General features: G+C 34.3%; 1 protein-coding gene across 1 annotated transcript in view; it reads left to right on the top strand.

Moving 5' to 3' along the window:
• EYS (eyes shut homolog) overlaps positions 1 to 24,141 on the top strand; it is a 723,820-nt gene that overhangs the window by 361,400 nt on the left and 338,279 nt on the right. The window contains exons 30-32 of the mRNA XM_053938438.1: positions 10,804 to 10,928; positions 14,501 to 14,625; positions 17,916 to 18,168. Of these exons, the coding sequence (XP_053794413.1) occupies positions 10,804 to 10,928; positions 14,501 to 14,625; positions 17,916 to 18,168 (503 nt within the window). The remainder of the gene's footprint in view (positions 1 to 10,803; positions 10,929 to 14,500; positions 14,626 to 17,915; positions 18,169 to 24,141) is intronic.

The following is a 24,141-nucleotide window of genomic DNA, read 5'->3' on the forward strand; positions in this document are numbered from 1 at the left end:
AAACAGTGTTTTGCCAAGAAATGTTCGACCAGATGATCCTTGAGGTTGCTTCCAAACCAGTATTCTGTGAAGTAGCATTTTTTCCAGGTGACACTATTGCTTCACTTTTGTAAGTCAGTCTGTGTTTGGAAGGATTAGTTTTTGTCAGTGTTTCCAAATTTCATAATGCTTAATACTAGAAGCACCCAGCAGAGCCTGTAGGTGTAGAATGTACTACAGATATGAGAAAAAGCTGAGGAAAAAAAGTTCAATTAAATTTTAAGTCCTTTTGCCTCTACTAGTATGTCACATTAAAACTCCAGTGTCTCTACTGGACAAGAGACATGCTTTGTATGTAAAGTCAAGACTTTACATGCTTTGTATGTAAAGTCAAGATTTATGGAATCATAAATCTTGCCAAAAATGTATTATTAGTCCAGTTACAGAAGTACTAAAACTTACCATGCAAGTTATCCAAATACTGAACTTCAATCATGGTAATAATAGTTTAATGCTTGAAACTTACAGACAAACTTTATACTTCCATTTGTTTCATTCAGGGAGAAAGGGTTATGGCGCATTGTCATCCTGAATCCTTTGCCAAGGGAATGCAGTGGGGGCTTCTTCTTTCTTGTACTTGAGGGGCTTATGCTAGGGGACACTTTTAAACATTTTCTAACATGTCCTATACCTTGCTTCTTTTGCTTTTCTGTGTTGCATCTGTATTTTTTTTTATGTAAGTGGTGTTTTATTTATGTTGGAAACTTGTCTTTTGTTACTCCTAAAGACATTTTCACCCAGCTTCAAATGTATCATCTCTTCAATGACCAGTAGTTATTCAGTGATCATTTCCTGATAGCCTTGATCTCTCATTCTGTGTTTATATTTTTCAAGGCATCAACTGTTATCCAGTATTGTGTTCCACAATACCACATAATTTATTCTATGCACAAAAAAAAGTGTCACTTGAATAGTACTTGTTATCACTATCTGAGCTATATTGGAATTATTATAAAAAGAGACATATCAGCATACCATTGTACAACGAAAATCAAAACTCAAACAAATTAATTATAAGTCTACTAGACCTAAAAAAGCTAAAACAAAGCTCCAGGCAAGCCTAAGACAAGTCCAGACAAATCAGGCTTGATAAGTCCCAATCTACGGCCTTGCAGTGTTACAACAAACCTTGTGGTTTCTTGTTCAGCAATACCATATTTACTGAACTAAAGGACTATAAAAGTGAGATACAGGACAAACTGTGTTGATATTATTTGTAAAAACTGAGAATATATGCTGAAATGGAATTTGTTACACCTCACTTGTTTTTTAACAATTCATAGCCAAAATGATTAACACAAAGAATCAGCTGAGACAGCCCCTGTGAAATGATCCCTGGGGATTCTAGCAATAAACTATGGGGAGTAGGGAGGTTGGTCTTCACAAGAAATAGCAGGCTCCTAATGATGTCCTCACATTTCTGCACTATGAGTGTTTTATCTGTATTATCAGAATTGGGAAGTGCAGAGGTCTTAAATGGTACTTAAAAAATTAAACTAAAGTAGTACAGAACATTTTATAACAGAAGGGTTAACTGTGTTTAACAGCTCTCTTCTCCTGTTCTCCTGTGGCATTTTGTGAGCTCTTATTTTGTAAACTCTATTAACTAAAATCTTTCATTTTCATGTGCATGGTTCTCAGTACAGTCATGTACACACAGTCACACACACAGGAGGTAATTTAAACCAAGAACATTGGACAAGTAAATGAAGAATAGGAAAATAGTGTCTGATATTAATCTGGATTTTTGTATCCTGGATTTTGAATGAGTGCCTGGATAGCAGAAAGGTATGTCAAGACTGATATTACAGGAGTTTACATCAGCTAAGGACCTGTCTTAACTTATTCCTTTATGCATAAGAACTATTAGTAAAAAGCTTAGAGAGATTCTGTTTGGGAAAGGATTAACCAGATATTAGCTTTCCTCTATATGAAATCTCACTGCAAATATGGATTATTTTAGCAAACAGCTGAATGGTGGCTTTTCATCAGTTCTACAAGGACACGAGCACACACCCACACACATTCCTGCTCCTCCTTTAATTCTGCCCACGCTACTGGTGTGTGAAGAAATGAATACAGTTTCCAACTGGATAGGTTAATAAAATAAAGAAAGGAGTGTCTTAGCTCTAATATATTTTCATCAGGGCTTAGCCATTCTGGTTATTTTACTGTATTCATTGTAGCCTGATATTCCACAGACTAACCTTTCCTTTAATGCTGTCACACCCCACCAACTGTGATTTAGCAAGTACATAATTTATTACTTAATAAGAACGTCCATGTTAAGCACAGTGGGAGCTTTTACTGGCAGTAAAAGCTGCTTTTCTCATATGGAAAATAAAGACTGAATACAAGTGGACTGAGAAAGTTTAATGTCTCTTGTAATGAGAATGACCTTAGAAAGAAGGGAACTTTTTATTAGCAAATGTTTAGTATGTGTTGTGATTGTCCCAAAACATTCTTTGAGAATGAAAACACTAACTTTACATACATTAATTAAAGTGTCAACAATTTCCAGGGTAACACTGTGTGTCTGGAGTAGTTAAAAAGTACTTTTATATAGTCCACATTGCACTTATATTATTATAGTCAGGAATAAAGCTTTTAATAAAGTCCTTACTGTCTTATCATTCCATGATATTTCTCCTTTTTTTTTTTTCTATAGACATAATTAGTTCTCTGTTATATTAACTCTTTTACAAGTTAAGAAGAAAGATGAAGAAAGATGAAGAAAGTTGAAAAAAAGAAAGCTGAAAAATTGCAAAGCTTCCAACTCCAATCCTGTCTAAACAATCTGAATCTGTTTTGGGGTTTTACAGGCAACATTCCTCCTTTGTGAAGAAGGATGCCTTGCACTAGGGTATATCCAGTTCAATATGCTGATAGGATCACCTTTCCAAGGGGATAAGGAATAAACTTCTTCTATTTCCTTCATTCTTTACAAAGTGTTGATATATCAGTTCATTCTTCCTTACATTTACCCCTGTGAGTATAAATAATAGGTAATTATACATTTATAATTATATATCAAATGCCTGATATCTTTAAACCAGTCAGACACTCTTGTAAGCCTATGATAAGTTCTCATTGTTAGTGAAAATATGGGGCTGTTAAAAGTTAACATATGGATATGGTTCCAACTTTGTGGTTTGTAGCTCCTGTTCTAAAAGTAGTTCTCCAAAAGAATGGCACTATTAATTACACTTTTAAAATTAATTTTACCTTTGCAAAGATATTCAATATAAACTAATGATGAGTATGGAGAAGGTACTGACTATCAGAACCAGAAAATTTACAAGATCTGAACTTGGGACTCTTGGACTATATAATGTACTGCTCTTTTCAAATTAATTTTTCTATAATAAATTAACAATTTATTATAGAATTAATATTACCTTAATAATTGAATGATTTCTCCCATAATCTAAGAAAGACAGCAGAAAGAAAAAAGATATCACTTGTTATTTCAGATTATAGATCTGTAATAGGGACTCTGATTCTGATATGATAAGAACAGAACTTTAGATGAATAAATGGAATACCCTTTAAAACAAAATATATACTCAATTATATATATATATACTAAATATATATACTATTATTTTCTTTTTAATTAATATTGAATATTCTTTAAAATAGAACTAACATTTCCTGACCACCATGGAAAGCTGTAACGTATTTTTACTTCATTCTATGGGAAATTTTTCTTCAGAGTAAATAAATTTACTTCATTCTAGACAGTACATCCAAGGAGAATACAGAGGAGGAAAAGGAAATAAAAAAAAGCAACATGATATGCTATACTTGTAGCTTGGGGAAAGCTGCATTGTCAGTGTTCTAAAATTAACAATCACAGCATCACCTTTGGGAAGGGTTTTAGAGATAATAATCTGAGAAAAGCTCTCAGGAGATTTGTGTAAATTCCTTAGTGGCTGCTTTCTCAAGTTCTCTCCAAAGAAACATGCTTCAAAGTACATCAGGAGAAGAAATTTTCAGTAGTATTAGTGATAAGAAGTGCATGTGCACACAGAAGTCAATGTTCTTTTTTTCTCCTCTCAGTTTTTCACACTCCAAGAGCAGTAGAACACATATTTATTTATTTATGTATTTATTTAACATACACGTTGGTTAGGTTGTCTGATGCATCCACAATCTTCAGACTAGATAGATGACCACACAGCAAATAATCTACTTTCATGTGATACCTTCCTTTTTTCAGTGTTCCTTAGGACATTCCTGCATCTGAACATAATATGATAAAAGCCCAAAATCTGTAGCCAGTAAAACCAGCACAGGGCATTGATTACCAACCTATGCTCATTATGTGATCTGTCCAGCGCCCACATTTTTTATGTTCATTGAAGGCCATGGTAAAGCTCACTATGAAAGTTGTTTAAAATGCATCATGCAAAGCTTGGAATAGTGGAATATTTGAAAAAAAAGATTTCTCAGTTGAAGTGATTTGCCTAAAAAAGTTAATTCTAAAGCTTGGCCATTATTAGATAATTATAAAAACTCCTCTGATTATTCTATCAGCTTCACAGTAACATGCCCATAGCTGTTAATCTCACATTTAATGAAACAAATACAGCAAAAGTTTCAGTAACCTGACAGATGAAGCAAGACTGTTATAACAGATTCTACTGCCAATAGATTTTTATATTAACAAGTTCAATGTTATAGTAATCAACTGTAGTATTGTGAGAAATAGAAGGAAAAAAACAAACCAAAACAATTCCTGAGAATTATATTTTATAATTCTGCCTTAAGATTTTTGTTTGGTTTTTCAGTTTTTACAGAATATGCCTTAAATACAGATCAGTTTATGAGGAAATTCATGTTATATTAGTGTTTTCTGAGTGTTCCTTACCAAGGTTCTGGCAAGCCCTGAAGAGGCCTTGTCTTAATTGCCATAAACAGAATTAATTCTTGAGGTAGAAAAATAAATTGAGAATTTCACTACTTATGTAGAAATCATTGGAAAAGCACAGAACCTTGTAGTGGCTTAACCTTGGCTAGTTACCAGATGCCACCCAGCTGCCCTTTCACTCCATCTTCTCAGTAGGATGGGGAGAGAAAATAAGATGGAGAAACTCAGAGGTCTAAATAAACACAGGGAATTACTGGCTAAAAGTCTTAACTTGGGGAAAATTTAATTTATTGCCAATTTCAAATAGAATAGGATGGTCAGGAGAAAAAAAAAAAAAAAAAAAAAAAAAAAAAAAAAAAAAAAAAAACATCTCTGCTCCACAATTCCATCAATCTCTTTTTCACAGGCTTAAGTTCACTCCTTTTCCCCAACTCCTGTACCACTTTCTCCTTTCCCCAGATGGTTTAAGGATGGGTTGTTGTGGTCATTCATTGTGTAACCTGATGACAGTACTTCACATATATATGAATATATATTCATTTATGAGACAACATTTTTATATGTGTGTATTGAGCTAATATAGACAGGCAATTGTGTAAGATAAGAAAAAATAACACACATAAATTAGAGTAGCTAAATTTGAAAGAAATAAAAAGATCTGAACATTCAAAACTTTATGAACATTGTAAATTTCAAATGAGACATTTCATTTTTCAAACTAATGTTCATAGGGCAAGGATTTTGGTTTGTTCTTGTATATCTTGAGAGAAAAAATACATCAGTTAAATACAATGATGTTTGGTTTTTTATATTTTGTCTGTGAATAACCCTCCTTAAAAGGGCAAAAATGATGCATTGGATTCCAGTAAATTGAAATTTACTATCCAAAAGGTTAGCTGTTAGAGAGTAAAGTATGATAAAGACTGAATTTTTTTATTTATCACTCTAGAAAAATTCCCCCCTGCCAAAAATTTAAAGCTTTAAGAAATCATGTTATAATGTTAGATTTATTTAAAATCAATCAGTGCTGTTACTCATTTTTTCTTTAAAAAGGTTCTGCAGAAGTTTGTAGTGCTAATACTTCTCATGAAGGTCATGCCTCATTAGTACTAAGGGTCATGTATTTCACCGGAAATGTCTCTAATAATTCTGAAGATGGTTAAATTATCTGGTTTTCCTTGCTCTTCCTTTTTTCCTTTTCAAGCTGGCATATGAGCATCGATTAAATTAATTATAAGGTCCATGTTTGATCAATTTTTCACTTCTTTAATTTAGACAGTAAAACTTTCTATCACATTTGAAGTTAAGAATTATGATTGAGATAATAGAGGTGTGATTCCACTGGAAGTTAAAAAAGAAAAAGTTGCCTTGCAAATGTCAAGGCACCTTGTGATCCAAGATGATTAAAACTAAACTGTTTGCTATATGAATCCCAAGGTGCTGCTATATCTCAGCATCCATGACATTTAGCCAGTGACTTTTCATAGCTTGTTAATAATGTATAGCAATCCCAGTGTAAATTTGCAGTGACAGATCTGGCCTGTTACAGTAGAGCAGTTAACTAGATTTATTTTGGACAGAAAATTCAGCTTTGGAAAAAAAAAATCATGACTAATGTCGAAAGAGATTGCACATTTACAAGACAATTTTAGCTAAGGCATTTACTCAGGAGATGTTCTTTTCACATTCATCTATTATTCTGCCCAACATCCTAATTATCTAACCTAGAGGTATTAGCAAAACATTAACAAAGTCATCAAGGTTAACATTCACAAAGAAAAACTGATGTCCCAAAAAAATTGATAGTGTGGACTGGTCCACAAAATTCATTGATTTTACCACGTTGACTGAGTCACATATACAGGTAAAGGTTACAGCATAAACATTCTCTTCTAAGTACAATTGCTGTTAACTGTTGCTCCAGATAAGCCTAATAAACTTCTGTGTTGTAGAAACCATGTTTTTTCTGAACCTCATATCTCACTGATATATAAATTATTCATAAGCTGCAAAAGGTCACAAGGCAGATGAAGAAAGAGAGGGAGAGAGAAGGAAAAGGGTACAGGTAAATAAATGGACTCAAATGGTGAAATACAAAACAGACTCAAAGAGTAGTGAGTTACAAAGAGAGTGAATTGCAAGATATAAATCAGTGTTTCAGAGAAAAATGTGGCTGATGTTTGGATTCTTGTAGATTTTCTCTGAGGCTGAATGTTTACTAACAAAGAAAAAAAAATACCGTGACTGTACCAAGAATTGTCATAGATCAAAATCCTTCATTTAATTCTCTCTTGTCAGTCTTTTGTTCAGCTATTGCTTTGGCATATGCTCCAATTAAGATAATTACTCCTGATAATGATTGATATAAAGGCACAGGACAAAAAGGATTATATTTGCACCACAGTATGTCAGCATCTTATATGAGATAAAAAAATCTGCAGGGAATGACAGAAAAGAGAAAGATCTTTGTCAACATCCTTAAAACCAGTCATAAATAAATTGTGAATGCATTTTTCTTACAGCAAATGAGTACTATTTTTTGCTGCCTTTCAGTACAAAACTATTGATCTTATGTTGATCCTTCTGTAAGTTTAAAAGCTCACACTCCACAGTGCACTAGCTTACTTTGTTAGATAAGCTGTAAGAGTTATTTGCTGATAAACCTAGATGTGCATTTACTTATAAAGACATACATTGTTTTCTGTTAGATGGTAATCAACATACAAGATTTGCAGTGATCAGACCTTCATACGAAAGCTATCTAAAAGCCTCTGTTTTTTGTTTGCAGAATGTTCATCTCTGAAACAGCACCTAGAAACATGTTCCAGAGTGTTTCAGTTATGTTTACTTCTATTTATAGCAACAAGAACTGTATTCCATGCCTACTTAACTTTCTAATATCAGTTGTATTTAAATTCTACTGTTTCTGTCCTTCCTAATGTTCTAGAAGAAATGACAGAAGGGAAGTAAGAATGTGGTGAGGCAGAACAAAAATGCATTTTTTTTAAAGGAGTATGTATGAAGGAAGGTGGGAGTGAACAAAATATTAAGAAATTATTGAAGTGTTTGTTACATCCTAGGTGTTAATTTCATTAAAACTCTTAATAAAGCATAAAGCTGATTGCAGTTTTGGGAAATTTGTGAAAGCTGCTGATATTAAGCTGTTGTTTTAGCTTACTTCTAGTTGCTTCATACTTGCTCAGAAGAATTTAGTCAACAGCATGGCTGTCTTTGCAGTGATTAAACATTTTTTATATTGCATCATGCTTTTTAGATAGAAGTAAACTGAATACTGTGGTATTCCAGTTTTTACCAAAAAAAATATAACACATCAGTATGTTAAATGCTTCCAATATTCTAAAGTATTCTATAAGTTGAATGATTGTCTGACATGGGCAAAAGGGCACCTTGTACATGTTGATATATGTAAGACTTGATATACTGGATATCTAGGTGCTTTCATGGGTTTAAGTCTTCCATCTAAATTTCAATTTGAAAGGACAGTCCTATTTCTAAAACTTTTCTATTTCTGGTGGTGCCACAATCACTTTATATGATATTATAAATTTAATAAATATTTGGTAAGCTTGCAGTACAAAATAGGTTATTTTGCCAAACATTTATATGTGCACATACACATATGTAAATACATATATTTTTCTACCTCAGTGTCTATAGAGTTAGGCCTATGATTATATAGTTTATATCTCTGAAGTCTCAAGTCTTTGTAGAGCCTTGAGTCTCTGAAGTCTCAAGCTTTTCTGAGTAGGAAATTACACAGAGTTCATCCAGGTTGTAGCCTGCAATATCTAGCAGATTCCATACTATTGATTCTCCATGGGAGTTATAACAACCTGCTCCACTAATCATTCTTTCTCCAAATAGTTATGACCACAGGAGCTCAGTAAACTGTTCTAGTCTTTACTGGTGTCTTCTCCTCAGCAAGTATGCACACCACATATCAAAATGTGACCAATTGAAGCAACCAACAGGAGAGTTCTTAAAAAGACATTTTTTCAGTATTTGACTTTTACAGAATAAAAATATCAAGCTCACACATGTTAGATACACATAGGTGTAGTTGTGCTGTCCAGATATTTTACATAATTGTATATTTTTTCCAGTTTATTCTATAAATGCTTTTTTATTGTTAAGATAAAATACGTATAATTGCACCAAAGCATAAAGTTAAATTGAATTTAAATTGGCATAGTATTCCCTGTGTCTAGTTGCCTTTTTCTCCTAGTAGAATATTCTTTGCATCCTTTTCGTATCTGGGAAAATTTGCTCCCTTCAATTTGTTTTTTTCTGGTCTTTTAATTTTTTTTTCTTAATATGCTCTGTAGACAGTGTGAAGACAAAGGTATATGAAGAAAACTATTTAAGATTTCAGCAAGCAGAATCATCCTCTGCATTCCTTATTCCACTGAGCATAGGAGAATTGTTAGGGTGATTAATGCTGGGTATATGAAGTTGTGTTCTAACTACTGGATTTTGACATTTACAAATAGGATCAAAGGACCAAATTGTATCTTCTCAGTGAATTCTTTTTAATGTTTTTCAGCCAAAAAACAGGTGGGCTTCTGGTGTCCTCATTAAGGTGTATTTTCCATGGTTTTTCTCTCATGTATTGTGACTCGATATTTGAAAAACAGTAGTGTGTGCTTCAGTCTGTTTATTTTCTAAGCAGTGTGCCGTAGCTGTCATCTGTAGTTGATGTAGACTTCGACAAATCTGTTCTGTTATTATTTTCTTGGTAGATTCCAAATTGCCATTACTCAGAGTGTATTCCATACGAAATGAAACAAACATAATCTAATAGTCACACCAAAAATAAACCAAAGTATAATTCCTGATACATAGTGTAATAATCCCTAAGGAGGTGTCACACACATGTTTCATGGTCCATCCTCTCTTCACAATGTGGAAAGTTAAGGTAGGCACTGCAGATGCCTCATTCTAATTATGTATGTTGAATTCACTCACTGTAGCACCTTGGGGAGTACTTGGATTTACTCAAAGATACTTTGGTAATGTACTCATCTCCCTCTTAAGTGAGGCAGAAACCTTTATGCTTTTCACTAGACCCAAAACAACATAAAAGGTGTGCACCACCCAGCTAGTAAAAGGAGTTTTTGAAAACATTATCTCTTGTAAAATATATCCATGTACAACACATCTCAAAAGCGTAAATTTTATTAATACCATTTTGGGACCCTGCTTTTTAGAACATATTTGCATATATCCATAAAGTTGTGTGTATATACACAAACACATGTTTCAATAATGAGATTAGTAGGATTTTTGAACTTCATTAAAGGTCTTGTAAATCTTGTAAGCTATGTGTTGAAATCATATGGAACTACTTTGATATCAATTATCATATAGAATTTACAACCACAAAAATACAGAAGAGTTTTTTTAAGAAAACTAATATTTTATACCTACAATAATGATTAAAGCTTGGGCCCTGAAGATTAGCTTTTATGCTGTAATTTATATTTGATAGTACACATTTGTCAGCAAGCAGTTTTTCAAACATAGGCTGCAGTTACTTAGCTAAATTATTTTAGTAGACAATCTCCCAAGAGTGCATAAAGAAAGGTTTGTATTCACCTTGATAGAACCAGTACACTCTAATTGAGACTGTTATGCTTGATTGTGGTCCAGATGTGAAATTTTTGGATGGGTTTTGCCATCATAAATCCCTTAAAAGATCAGCATGTATCACAACATGAAGCTTGGAAGTGTTCCAGTAAAATACTTTGAAACAGAAAGTAATATTTGATGTCTTGTTAATGCACACATTTTAGACCCATTGTTTCCATACAAGGTCTATTTTATATGATGTTTCTGCATAGTATAACACTTTGAAATGTTGTTTTCTTCAGGTGTCTTGCTGGATTTTCTGGACAATTTTGTGAGATAGAAGTTAATGAGTGTAATTCATCACCCTGTCTACATGGCTCAACCTGTGCTGATCATATCAATGGATACACTTGTAAATGTCAACAAGGTAACTGCTATATGACAGAGCAATCTTAAACAATGATCATTTTGAATTATCACTGTTACTAGTGAGAAAATTGGTAAACATATCAAGCTCTTTTGTTATATATGAGGTATAAGGTACAAAAATGCTATTTCTTTGGCAAGCTTTTTGAATGAAATCTAAAGAGAATTAGCTACTCCAGTAAGCTTAAGAGAAAGGCTTCAAAGTAAAGCCAGCTCACTGAGGGAGTCTGAAGTATTATCTAGAACCAGGTTTATTGTTTATGATCTTTACTAATGTAACTTACTGACCAAGCCATCAAATAGTCACTGTTTAACAGCAAAATAATTTCACTACCTATAGAATGAGATTGACTGAGAAGAAATTCTGAAGACTTTAACTAACATTTTTATTATTGTCCTTAGTGTTGGTGTCATAAGGCATACCTATGCTTATTCTGCGGCCTGGGATTAAAATATTTTTTTAAAAAAATTATCAATCGAATGAAGCACTTGCTTAAAAAGTGGGAACTGTTTTCTGACAGATATCAACTAAAATAAGTCTAGTGGCTTATGAAAATATAATAGATTTAGTATTTATACAAAAGCAAAGGTCACAATCAGCCTGCACTGTCATGCAATCACAAATTTAATCTGTTCAGGACTACTTACAATCTTCTGTCATGTCTACTAATAAAAAGCCTTTTCTCAACATAATTAGGATTTCTAATCCATATACATAAGTAGAATTCTGGTCCATAGGTCAGTCTTAAAATAAGAAATATATGAGTACCTGCCTCCTGAAACTTTATTTTTTCAGTTTAAATCTATTTACTATTTTACTCACTTCTGCTACTGAATGATTTCTGTGATAGTACTGATACAAGGTTTCTTACTGGTTATTTTAGAGATAATTTAGATATATTCTAGATGATAAATATTCTGTTAACCCATGCTATGTCCATATATCTAATCTAGTTACTTTGTGCAAAAATATGTTCATATTGCTGGTTTCAATTTACAAGCAAAAACATGTTAGCAAACTCTCCTGAAGTTAAGTGACCATATATACATTACACTTCTCTAGAGTCTTTCTACTCGTTCTACATTTAAAAGAAAGAACACAGCAAATTGAATATTAATATATTTTGCATTTTTTTCATTCTGAATTAGTCTTAATGCAGCTTACAAAATTATATGTTAAGAGATCTTATTCAAAAAAGTATGGAAGATACTGAAGCAAATACATGCATGTGTATAATGAGAGTCTATTTGGCAGTTTATTAATTTGTTTAATTGATAATAAGGAATGATTTTCTAACATGTAAGACTTAAATCTAAGTATGTTTGGCTTACTAATGTCTAATTATGTGTAGGACTATGTTGATTACAGCTTAATATTTTTTAGCAACTTTTCTTAATGTCAAAGAGATACTTGATAATTCAGAAAAACGTCATAGTTCTGATGTATGAACCAATGAGTGAAAATTTTTTGGACTTTTTCATGCAGAATTCATGATAATAAAGATCTTTCTAATCCTAAAAATTCTGAGTCATGACCTATCTTCAGTACTACATATCCACCTGCTACTGCATATGGCCATATCCCCCTCCACCAATATTAATGACTTAAAAGCTTAAAAATGTATTTTGTAGTCATTAAAGAGCTTCACCCAGAACACATTGCCAAATCCATTTTTATTTTTTCCTTATTTTAAAAGCTCATTAAAATAATACATCAAAGATATTTTAATATAGGCATTTAAAAATTCCTCACTAGCCAAGAACTGTGATTGCTGTCTCTGTGCAACATGGAAACTCTTGGTATAAGTAGGAGAAAGTTCTCTGGGGCTTTGGAACTCACTCCTACAGCTAACATGTTTTAAATATGTCCCAACATAAGCATGGCTGACTTTCTTTTATATTCCTTTTAATAATACCATGTGTTAGTAGGGGTGAAAGATCTATAAATCACTTTTACATTAGGTAAAAACACAGAATAAAAACCACATGCATTAAGTATATGCATAATTTTCACATATCTTGAGGGGTTTTCTTAATTAATATGGTATTTTCTGATGTTATTGGAGTATTTAAAATGTCTGAAGAGATGATAAGGTTACAGCCCTGAAAAGGGGTGAATTTGGTGAGGCAAGGGAACCTTTGAAAGAAGTAACTTTTTCAAAGTTGCGTATCTGAAGAAAGGCATTAGAGGATGTCGAGAGGAAAAAAATATCATCCAGAGAGAGAAAGTAGAAAACCTAGGAAAAAAACTGGCATTTTTGCAGGCTTTGACTGTTCACATATAATAGATGTTATATTTCTCTTCTTAGCTTCACCTATAGAAATATGGAGCTGGGATTGGGGTTCTTTGGTCTATAAAGGCAACAATGGGAAACAACTGGGCAGATAGTCTGATATACCCCTTAACAGATTCCCTGTTGCAATTTAATGAAATGGGAAAGGGATAGTACCAAGACTGAAATAGGAACAAGGCAGATGATTGCAGCTTTCCAAAAAACTCCAGAGAACAAAGTGAAGCATGTGGTGACAGCATGTGATACCAGGAAAGGGAATGGATTTAGCTCTGACAAATGCATTTTGTAATGGATCATGAATTTTGTCAGCTATTGTCCCAGTAGCAGGCCCCATACCTTTAGAATAATAGATGCACGTTCAGGTTCTGTGGCTGCTGCTTCAGGCTGTTCAGGTGCAGAAGCAATGTGGAGAGATGTAAACTGTGTTCTAACAGCACCTCAGGCAGCTCAAAAGCAACAACAGCAGCTTTTGGAATTAATAGCAGGCTCATGGATTAAGTCTTTAACTGGGCAGGCTGGTCTTCACCAGGGCAGCTAAAGCAAGACTGGAATGTAACAGGTGAATCCATTTGATGCACACTCTGAGGCAAAGTCTGAACAGTGACAACTAGATTTGTAGAAGCCAAGGGCTGCTAGGGGGCTTGTGAGGCTGTTGGGGTTTTGTTAGTTTGTTTAGAAATAGTAAAATGGAGAAAAAACAAATCTGTAATGGGTGGTGAGAATATCATGGCAGAAAGTCTGGTGCTCTTCATTAATTAGCCATATTTTACAGAGTTCTGGGTTTGTATTTATCAAGCAAATGGACTGATTCCATTTCAGCTTAGCCTACAAAGAGCAAGTTCGAGACAGGCTTAAATTACATGATCTAAAACACAGCTTCAAGATGAGAATTTAGCCTCTAATTTATGGTGTACATACTTGTAAAGGAGGTTTTAGTAAGAAATGCTTATCAATAAAATTTCCAGTAATCTGACTAATGAACTGTAAGAAGACGGAATCTTATAGCATTTAAACACAAAGTATTTACTCAGAAAATGTCCTCCTCATTGATCTGGGACAGTAATCTCAGAGTTTCTCTTTTTAGCTTCTTTCCTTTATTTTTTTCTACTCTGAGAAACCACAGCCCAAAAAAGTTCATATTCATGCTATAGTATATATCTCTATATATGTGAGAATGGATGATAGTTACCCATACCTTTGTTCCATTGACACTCAGTAAATGGACGTAGATTTTAATGAGTCTTGCTTTGGGGTTTACTTTGCTTTTTTCTTCTGACAGGATGGGAAGGCCTCCATTGTGAGTTGGATGTTGATGAGTGCATATCCAACCCCTGCATACATGGTATCTGTGTTCAGAAGGAGCCCAGCTTTGGTTACTCCTGTTTTTGCAAGCCAGGATTTGTGGTGAGATGCTGAAATTCTTTCTTATCTTTCCTTTTACCTGGCTGTTCAACATTGCACAGAAAATAAGAAAAAGTTATTTTTAAGCTTGCTCAGAATTGTTGATATACTTCTTGAATGAAATGGAATCACAGAAGTGACATATGCTTTGTTCAAGGAATTCACCAGGAATTTCTCCCTGTTCCAGTGACTCTTTGTCTACAATTTTATAAAAGTCTGTATTGTACCATAAGAGCTTGGTAGGTAAAAATGGATCTTAACAATGCAAATAATCTGACTAAATTTACTGACAAACTATCCTGAGAAGGAAAAAAAAAAAACTATCTCATAAAAATTAGTATAATTTTTCAAAGGTGGATTTTACAGAATAGAATGGGTAACATTGATACTTTCCACAGACCACGGTAACTGCTGCCTTTTTGTCTTCTAAAGCAGATTGGTTTTCAAAACAATGTCAAGTAGTCATGAAGGGTACATCACTTGAAGGTCTTTTTATATGGAAAACAGTCAGATCCTTATGTTACAATAATCTCATTTTTTCCTTAAATAATCATGCTTATCTTACATGAACAATTGTAATGGAGATGATCAGGTTCACAAATTTTTTACCATTTATGACCAAAAAAACCCCAAAAAACTTCTGAATACCAAATAAGACCACCAGAGAGAAAGATTAAAATCTGTTTAGAGAAATTATTTTTTCAAGTAGTGCAAAATTTATTGGTACAAGTCAGTGTTGTGTGACACTATAGAGACTAGAAGTACAAATAAACCAAAAAATGGGTTAGAAGGAGGATAGATTCATTGTTATTCAAATTACTCTCCTGAATGTTACCCTGGCCCAGAGAGTCTTTGATTTACTTATTGCCAAAAGTTGGAATGGTATATTTGGTGAGTTACCAGATGCTAGCTCTGCTTGTTTTCTTCCTGTTTTCTTCCCAAAGTATTCATTAATAGCTCACTGATGATGGAGCTAGATAGATATTTGGCCCATGGGGGCAGTTTTTCTATTAGTACATAGCTTGAGTATTAATTGTACAGTATGTTGCAGAACAAGCAAGCCCTTGCAAAAGGAAAAGTAGCAAACCTTTGAAGCAGCTGAAATTTAAGATGTATCATCTTTGCTTTTTATTCCATTATTCATTTTTCCATCTTTAGTCCCTCCAATTCCACTATGCTTTGGGAAGGAATATAAAAGTAAAGAAGCACCATGGGGGAACCATCATAGAAACATTTTTAACATACCTATCTTCAGGGTCAAGGATAAGAAATTATGATCTAAACACCTCAAGAGGCATATTTGTTAGGTCTCAATGGGTTCTGGTTCCTAACCATGAGTAGATGTGGAGTGGAAATAGTGAAACTCACAGAGAAATAAGTATTCAAAGAACTCCAGCTACAGTGTGTATGTAAATCTTCTGTACTCTATGTCTGTACTGCTACCCAAAGTATGGATCATAAAGCATGGATTGTGAAATCTCTCATAAATTTTCAGAAGAAAAGCACAGTCAGTGGTATATGAAATAAGTGTTTACTTTTTAAGTGGAACCATCGATAGACGTATACCTACTTTTAAATACAAATCTGCACAAGCTGAAAGATTTCATCCCCCTGCATGGAAACTGTTAAGGCATTTATAGGCACTTTCAGTGCTATCAAATTTATCCATGTCTACTTAATGTACCCTTCATGCACACTGGAGGTTATCCACATCTGCTTTGTTTCTATGAGTCATAAAATCGTAATCAAATGCTCTTTGCCATTAAATGTAGTAGTCATAAAAATGTACTAATCTGTCACAGGAAAGTCAGAATGAAACATAAGTTTTATAGGATTAAGAACGATTATGAGCTTGCTCAAACTGATCATTTGTTCTATATGTGGAATTAGAAAAAAGCAAGAAGGAAATGCATGGAAACTGACACATTAATTGGCCCGTTTTTCCTTTCTGCTTTGGAATACTAATACAGTGAGTGATTTTATAAGATGCCATGAATTTACCAGATATCTTGTCTGCTTGCCAAAACAAATTAGGAAGTTGATTGAAACAAACATGAATGTATCAAAATTACTCAAAACCCATCAATTTCTGTTTTAAACCTCAAATAATTTAAACTACTTGTAAAAAAAGTCATTTCAGTTTTCATGTCTACATTTCTCTCTCTCTCTCTTGTCCTTTATATTGTTTCTTAATATCATAAATTAATATAATAGAGGTGACAGAGATCTCATAAAATATAAGCTGTCCCAAGTTCTGTGTGAATAGTTAGCCAGGTAGACATGAAAGACTATTTAAGCATTTGTCTGAAGGAAAGTGTGTAATGAACACATGCTTCTTGAGCTCTAGAGAAGGCTTGGATTTTTTTACATGTGTTCCAGTTGCAGGAGAAGATTCAGTCAGAAATTATATAATGATGATATGTTGTGAGACATGATGTCTTCAGGGATGACAGTGCGTGTATTTTAAATAATTATCCAACTATGCAGTATCCTTCTAGGATAGCTGTAAGCTGTCTTTCTTCATGTAGCCTATTAGTCCATTGCAACAGAAGTGAAAATAAAATGAACTCAGGCCTGACTTCAGCATATATTTATTTCACACTTCAAAAATGCCTTTAATTCACATAATTATTCCTTGCCTTTTTTACAGACCACTGAATATGAACATTTTTACTTTATTACTAGGGAGGACATTTCAGACTTCCCATGAATTGTTACTCTTGATAAAAAAATAGGAAATGAATGCCTGGTCCAATTGGAGACTGCCACTATATTTTTTCTTTTCTAAGCATTATCTGTGAATAAAAGGTATTAACAGGGAGCTGATTTGTGCAGATTTGGTAACAACAGACAATAAACAATGGGCTGCAGTGTACAAAAGGAAAGAACAGTAGCTTGCAAGTGAGAGCAAGCCATAGATTTTTAGGCAGCTAAGTCCTCTGTAAAAAGTCTCTTTTAAACCTACATTCTAACTGAAGATTATTATTTTAACCAGTTTTTATTACTGGTAACAGTATTATCTTTGATACTTTGCAATTACAAGTCTGTAGGGAAATTATTTTTCTTGATTATCAGAGTCAAAATGTCACTCAGTTAAAATTTAAAATACCAACTATATTATTAAATTAGTTAAGGAATATTTTCTACATGATATTTCCTTTTGAAAGTGTAAACAGCTTAATATAAGCAAACAATATTTTAGAATCAAAAGAAAGCAATAATTGTAACTAACATCACTATGAAATGTAAATTGCCTTCAAAAAGTGTCCTTTTTTATGAAAACTCTCTTTCAGGGACGAAGCTGTGAGCTTAATTACAATGATTGTCTTATACACTCCTGCTCCACTGGGTTTCTTTGTGTTGATGGGATAAACAATATCACCTGTTTACCTACTATGCCCCAAAGCAAGAAAACTCTCACTGAAGTGGCTGAAGTGTTTCCTGCTAAAATTTTAGACAATGACCTTCCATCAGTGCAGGCTGTATCTATGGAACTTTTGTCTAAACATGTTTCTCCTGATTTACATACAGGAGAAGTGTCCAAAGGTGAGTGGAAAGAGATTCTGAACAATGCATATATCAAACTTTTTGCTTGTTAATGCTTCTAAAATGGTAAGAATATTGGAAATATATTAATTTGAATCATTAAGACTTTTTATTTCATGTATTCCCTTCTAACTTTTTTTTTGTATTTACACCAACATCCTTTCTTAATTGCATTTATATGTAACTGCAAAATTACTCTTTTCTCTCAAAATAATTTTTCCCAGTATCTTCTTTCATGTCCAGTAAGGAAAACACCACTTTCTTTTAGCTGGGTTTTCAGTTTTCCAGAGTGTACAATTTCATATGCCTCATATTGTGTTCAGTAATCTCTTATTCTAATGCCAATCTTCCCTTCTTCCTTGGCTACTCAGCAGGAGAGAAAGATGATTTGCCTTACTCCATGGGGACTTTGATAATTTTTTCCTAGTTCACATGTTTTCTGAGTGCTTCTTTTTCTGTGCATCTAGATGTTTTTAGACTAAAAATATATTGGACAAACCTCTCAAAGTCTCTGCCATTCTAGTTGTTTGTAGTGATGTTTTTGAGAAGCCAAAATTAGCCTATCCTATTTAAAAAATTTTTGCAAAAAAGTCAAAAGTAACACAAGTGCAACATTTCATTATGAAGATTGTACCTTCATTGTGGACTCTTCATTTTACTAAAAATAGTATTACACAGGTAGCATGTATGAGGCATTCTCTTTACAGATAGTTTCAGAATTTTTTGCTTCTATACCTCTTCAAAGGGATTACTTGTATAAAAAATAAGCTGAGTCCTGTTTTGTTGTTTTAGTGGGGTTTTTTGGTTGTTTTTTTGTTTGTTTGTTTGTTTTGGTTTGGTTTTGTTCTTTTTTTAATTTTGTTTTTATTTGGGTTTTTGATTTTTTTTATTTGTTTGGTTTTTTTATTAGGGTAAATGAGTTTTAGAGAATGTTGGGTTTTGGTATACAGAATTCTCTTGACATTGACTGATTGAGTGATTGATTGACTGAACTGCTTGTTCTGCCTTTTTCTTCACAAGAATCATATACTCATCTTCCATTTTTTGATTGATATTGTCTGACTATTTTCCTTCAAAGACTCTCTGTTAATAATCATCATTTTCATCACTTATGTTCTTTAAAGAGACAAATATAAACTTGACAAAATGATTAGCTAATGTTAAACAGATGATAACAGAGGAAATCCAACTAATACTGGAGACAAAACTGCATGATCCAGACATGGAGATCTGTCATTCATGAAATCAGAGTACTTTCTGAAACTTTGAGCTGAGTAGTGTATTTCAAGAACTACTTTTCACTGACATAGTTAACAGTAGTTCTGAGTTCAAAACACATCTATTTGTAAAAGTAAGTGAGACTCTTAAAATATTTTTAAAACAATCTGATCAAGTGCTCTTATGTATATCTTCTTCATACAAAACCTTCAGGTATAAAGTTACTGATGGTTACTGAAAAGTTGTCATTGTTTGAATCCCCTAATGATGAAATTTCCTACTTGGTTTTATTGGCACAAGTCACATCTGTGCAAACAGAAATTTGTAAAATTTTAATGACAAACCATTTATTTTTACATACCTGTTATCCTGCTTCAAGTTCTGCCTTATACAAATGTATTAGCTATACTCTACTGAAACAAATATATATATATATATATATACACAGCTATACTGTACTGACTGCTGTGTCTGATAAAGAACTCATGAGTATTAGTCTGTTACCTAGACTGCACAGTACATCTGCAGTGGAGTAGGTTCTGGCCTTTATCAGCTGGTGCTCTGTTGAGTTCCTCATTTCTGTTCAAAGAACTTTTTGAGGTGGTGGGGTGTTTTCATACAAAGATAAAAGCCTCTGTCAAAGTTTCCAGGTGCTTGGAAAAGATTCATTGTCACCCAGCAGCAGCTGATATGGCACCTGCTGCCATACCTGGCACAGAGGGCTATTCTTCACCTTCTGCCACACAGGCTACTTGGTCAGTATAGAAGCAGGCTGGAGGCTGCTACAATGCTGACAGAAGATCAGCAACTGAAGTTTCACCTCACTACAATAATCTTTTCAGGATTTCAGGTGTTCCTTTCATCATTCTTACATATAAACTCAGGAGGTATTTCTACAGTTATAGTATATAAGTATAATCAACATTTTTAATGCAAAACAGGTACAGAGAAAAGTGTATATCTCTTGAGGTAAATTTTTTTTGTATGTAGTACAATTAACTTGCTGCTTCTTGTTTCACAATGAGACAAATGATGGCTGCATTTTTTAAAAGCAGTACTACTTTTAGAAAATTGCAACATTTCAGAAATAAATTCAGGAGATTAAAAGGACACAGGAAAACCTACGAATTCTGGAATTAAGTATTAGGGAATATTTATTGGTTTGGTCTACAATTTTGTACTATAGTTTGATAAAGCAGAAGGAATACCCATAAAGCCAAGGAGAGGTGTTTTTTTGTTTTTTTTTTTTTTTTTTTTTTTTTTTTTGTTTTTCACTCTTTGTTTGAGGGCTTGTGTTGGAAAGAATGATTTTATAGCATTGATTTAAAGCACTACAAGAAAGTAATCTAGACCAGGAAAGATATGTATAAAGGTGCCAAAAGACAAGTAAACCATTTTTGTGGGGTATAGAATACAATTGTTTTCCTGTTAATGCTTGTCTACATGGATTTCATTCTCAGTATGCATCCATAAATAGACAGATCAAATTCGTACTGCCAGAACTGCCTCCTGATACTGTGCCTATACTAAAGAGGTCAAGTTGTCTGAGCATGCCACTATGGATTTCCAGCTGATCAAGATATGACCTAAAAGGAATTTTATTTGCATTTGCATTTGTTGTTGTTGTGTTTTTGGGGAGTTTTGTTAGTTTGATTGGGTTTTATAATGTAAAAAATAGATAAGTAACAACAATGCATCCCCAATAGTAATAGCTGCCCTTATCTGATGCATAACCAAATCTATGTCTTTTTTATTGGAAGAAATAAGACTATTAAAAAGCTAAGTGAGAAAAGTTCTTGGATGAGTAAGATCTTTAATACACAGTGCATAGTAGAAGAAACATGTCAAGCTTTTAAAGTTGATGTACTCTCCTAGACTTACAAATTTAGTGTGTTTGTTAATAACCTTTATTATTAAAACTTGAGAAAAAATACTGATGACCCACCCAGATAACTCGCAGTCTCTGAAAAAAAAAATGGGTACTATGTACTTTTCATATATTTTTAAATAGCTATTCTCATCTGACAATCAGTAGATATATTACAGCAAGTTCTAAGATACCTTAGAGTAGCAAGGATCTCTAGAAAAGGGCTGTGAGAGATGAGATATATCTGTCAGAATTTTTTTTTTTAATCTGATCTCCAGGTGTGCTTTTCCACTGCCATAACATTGCTTGTGGCAAATAATGTTTTGTAAATACATTTAGTTTTAGAAAAAAAGTATTTATTGTTATAGAAATTCCTTCATGTGACCAGAGGGGATGACCTAAATTCTTAATCATATGTCTGTTAGCACTCTGAAGTTCTGTATGACTTTTTCAGTTTCCCATGCTCTGCCAGCAAGTAATTGCCCAATAAGCAACAATTGACACAATTGAATGCAGGGAACTTCCTTTCTTCCTTCCCTTCCCTTCCCTTTCTTCCGCAACTTCCTTTCATTCTTTCCTTCCTGTTGGGTAGCCAAGCATTGAAGCAAGTTGTCCAGAGAGATTGCAGTTTCCATCCTTGGAGATATTTAGAATCAAACTGGACAATGTCCTGACAAACCTGTTGTAGCTGACCCTACTGTGAGGTTAAGTTAGATAAACTTCAGAGGTCCCTTCAAACCTGTTATTTTGGGATTCTGTCGTACGCTGTAATGGTTAGGACAGAATTGCCTTTTAGACATTGTTTATAAAGACTCTTCGAATTTACTTCTATGCAAGCATCTAGTCACCAAAAGTGGGATTCATCTTACCTGTAGCTATCCATTCATTAATCTGTGTAAACTATATCACTGTAATAAATGAAGAAAAATCACACCATCTGCTTTAGATGCCTGTTCTGGGATAGGATGCAAACTTTTCTCCTTTCCTTAATATCCTGCTATTTAGAAGCTATCCTGCTTCTTTTTAGTCTTGGTTTTAGCAAAGGAATTGAATATTGCTTTGTATGTTCTGCTTTTGTAATGTATGTGGATTGTAGCCTCACAAAGACATATGAAAGACAAAACCCGGCAGAACCAGATATGAATGCTAACAACACATCTGCTACTACACAGCAGCTAACTGGATTGACTTCCATTAATTATGGAGAAAAAACATACATTAAACAAATACTTTCCTGAAGTTGTTGCATCCCGGAGTTTGGGTTTAGATTAGGGTTTTTAATTTATGTTAAAATAAGCCAAGTTCTGTAATCCCGCGTTTCCCCCGTGTTGTTCCCCCCCCGCAGTTTCTGCCTCCATGTTGCCCGCTGCCGGATCCTTACCCCTGTGCCGCTCCTGTAACCACCCTGCCGTCCGGCCCCGGGAAACCCCGTGCTGGCCGCCCCGAGCCACACGGTCCCGCTCAGCCCAAGGCTCAGTGCCCGCCCCTGCGGGGTTCTCTGGTTGGTCGCTGTTGCTGACGTCACCGCCACGGCAGCCGCCCCTATTGGCCGGCAGGCCGTGGATCCTCTTGCCCCGCCCCTCTATAAAGCCCTATCCCGCCAGCACCCAGACGCCATTTTCTCCCATGCGAGTGTTGGGAGCGGTCGCGTCTTTCCATCGATCCGCGCCACGTGACCAATAAACCGTTCCTGCCAAGCACGGAGTAAATGGACAAATTCCTTCCTCTTTGCCGGGTCCCTAGCGCACGGCAACAGAGACTGGTCAGCCCACGCGCCCGAGACACGGAGCCGTGTCCGGGAACCCGCGGCAGCAAACCCCGGCAGCACGTGGAAGATACGCCACAGCCAGGCTCCCAAGAGCCGCGTGCAGCCGGGGAGAGCAAAAACCCACGCCGCATGAAGTGGATTTTCATCCCTCTATTGAGTCACCTACTTTCACTGCCTGTGTTCAATATTTTATTATTTTCTTTAAGACTGCCTAAAGTATGAAATATGTTCTGAATGTATCACTAATAGTCAAATTGGTACATTACTACAAAGGTCTTCCTGTTCAGTATTATTTTGTTTAAAATCTTGCTCTGCAAAAATTACGATTTTGATTACATTTTGGTTAAACACCCCTAGCATAAAGCAAATTTCAGAGTTTTGGATTTTACACACTACTTTTCTTTTTAATGTAATGCTTTTTCAGCATTCTCCTTCATCAAGTTCTATTCAATTACAGCAGGGTACACTTGGTTTCTGAAAAATGTTGAAACTACATGATGCATTTACCACCTAATCTGTCTTTATCATATTGAATTGTTTATGTAGTATTCACTGGATATGTCATCACTGTCATTATTCCTTTAAGCTTTATCTTTTATCAGTTCAGCCAGACATATTACTATTCATTCTGTTGTAATTTCCCTGTTCTCAGTATCTGTAATCATATGCTGTTTTTAAACAATTTTTATTATATCTGCCTCATCACTTGTTATTATATCTGCCACATAATTACTTTTGACATAGTGAAGTTACTAGCTATGTAGGTTGGCATGGAATTTCATGCAAAATGAGTGCTTTGAACACTGATCCATTATTTGCACTTTATTTCTAATTGATAGAAAGTTGAACTTGGTAACTTTCCAGACCTCTTTCACAAGCAGTTATTTTCCCTAGAATTCTGATAAAGACATGGAAGAGTAATCACAAGCCTGGCCTACTTCTGGTTTTACTTAAGTGCAACCTGCTGCCCTGCAGGCAAAAGCATTTTGATAGTCTTCAACTTTTAAGTGTATTTTTTACTCTGATTGCTTTGTGCTCAGACTTCTAAGCAAGCCAGGTGTATAGGAAAATCTGTGGGAATTCTATGTAAATGGCTGTCACAACAAGAAAAAAAATTTAA

Source organism: Vidua chalybeata, chromosome 3, assembly GCF_026979565.1.
Source record: "Vidua chalybeata isolate OUT-0048 chromosome 3, bVidCha1 merged haplotype, whole genome shotgun sequence".
Lineage (NCBI taxonomy): Eukaryota > Metazoa > Chordata > Aves > Passeriformes > Viduidae > Vidua > Vidua chalybeata.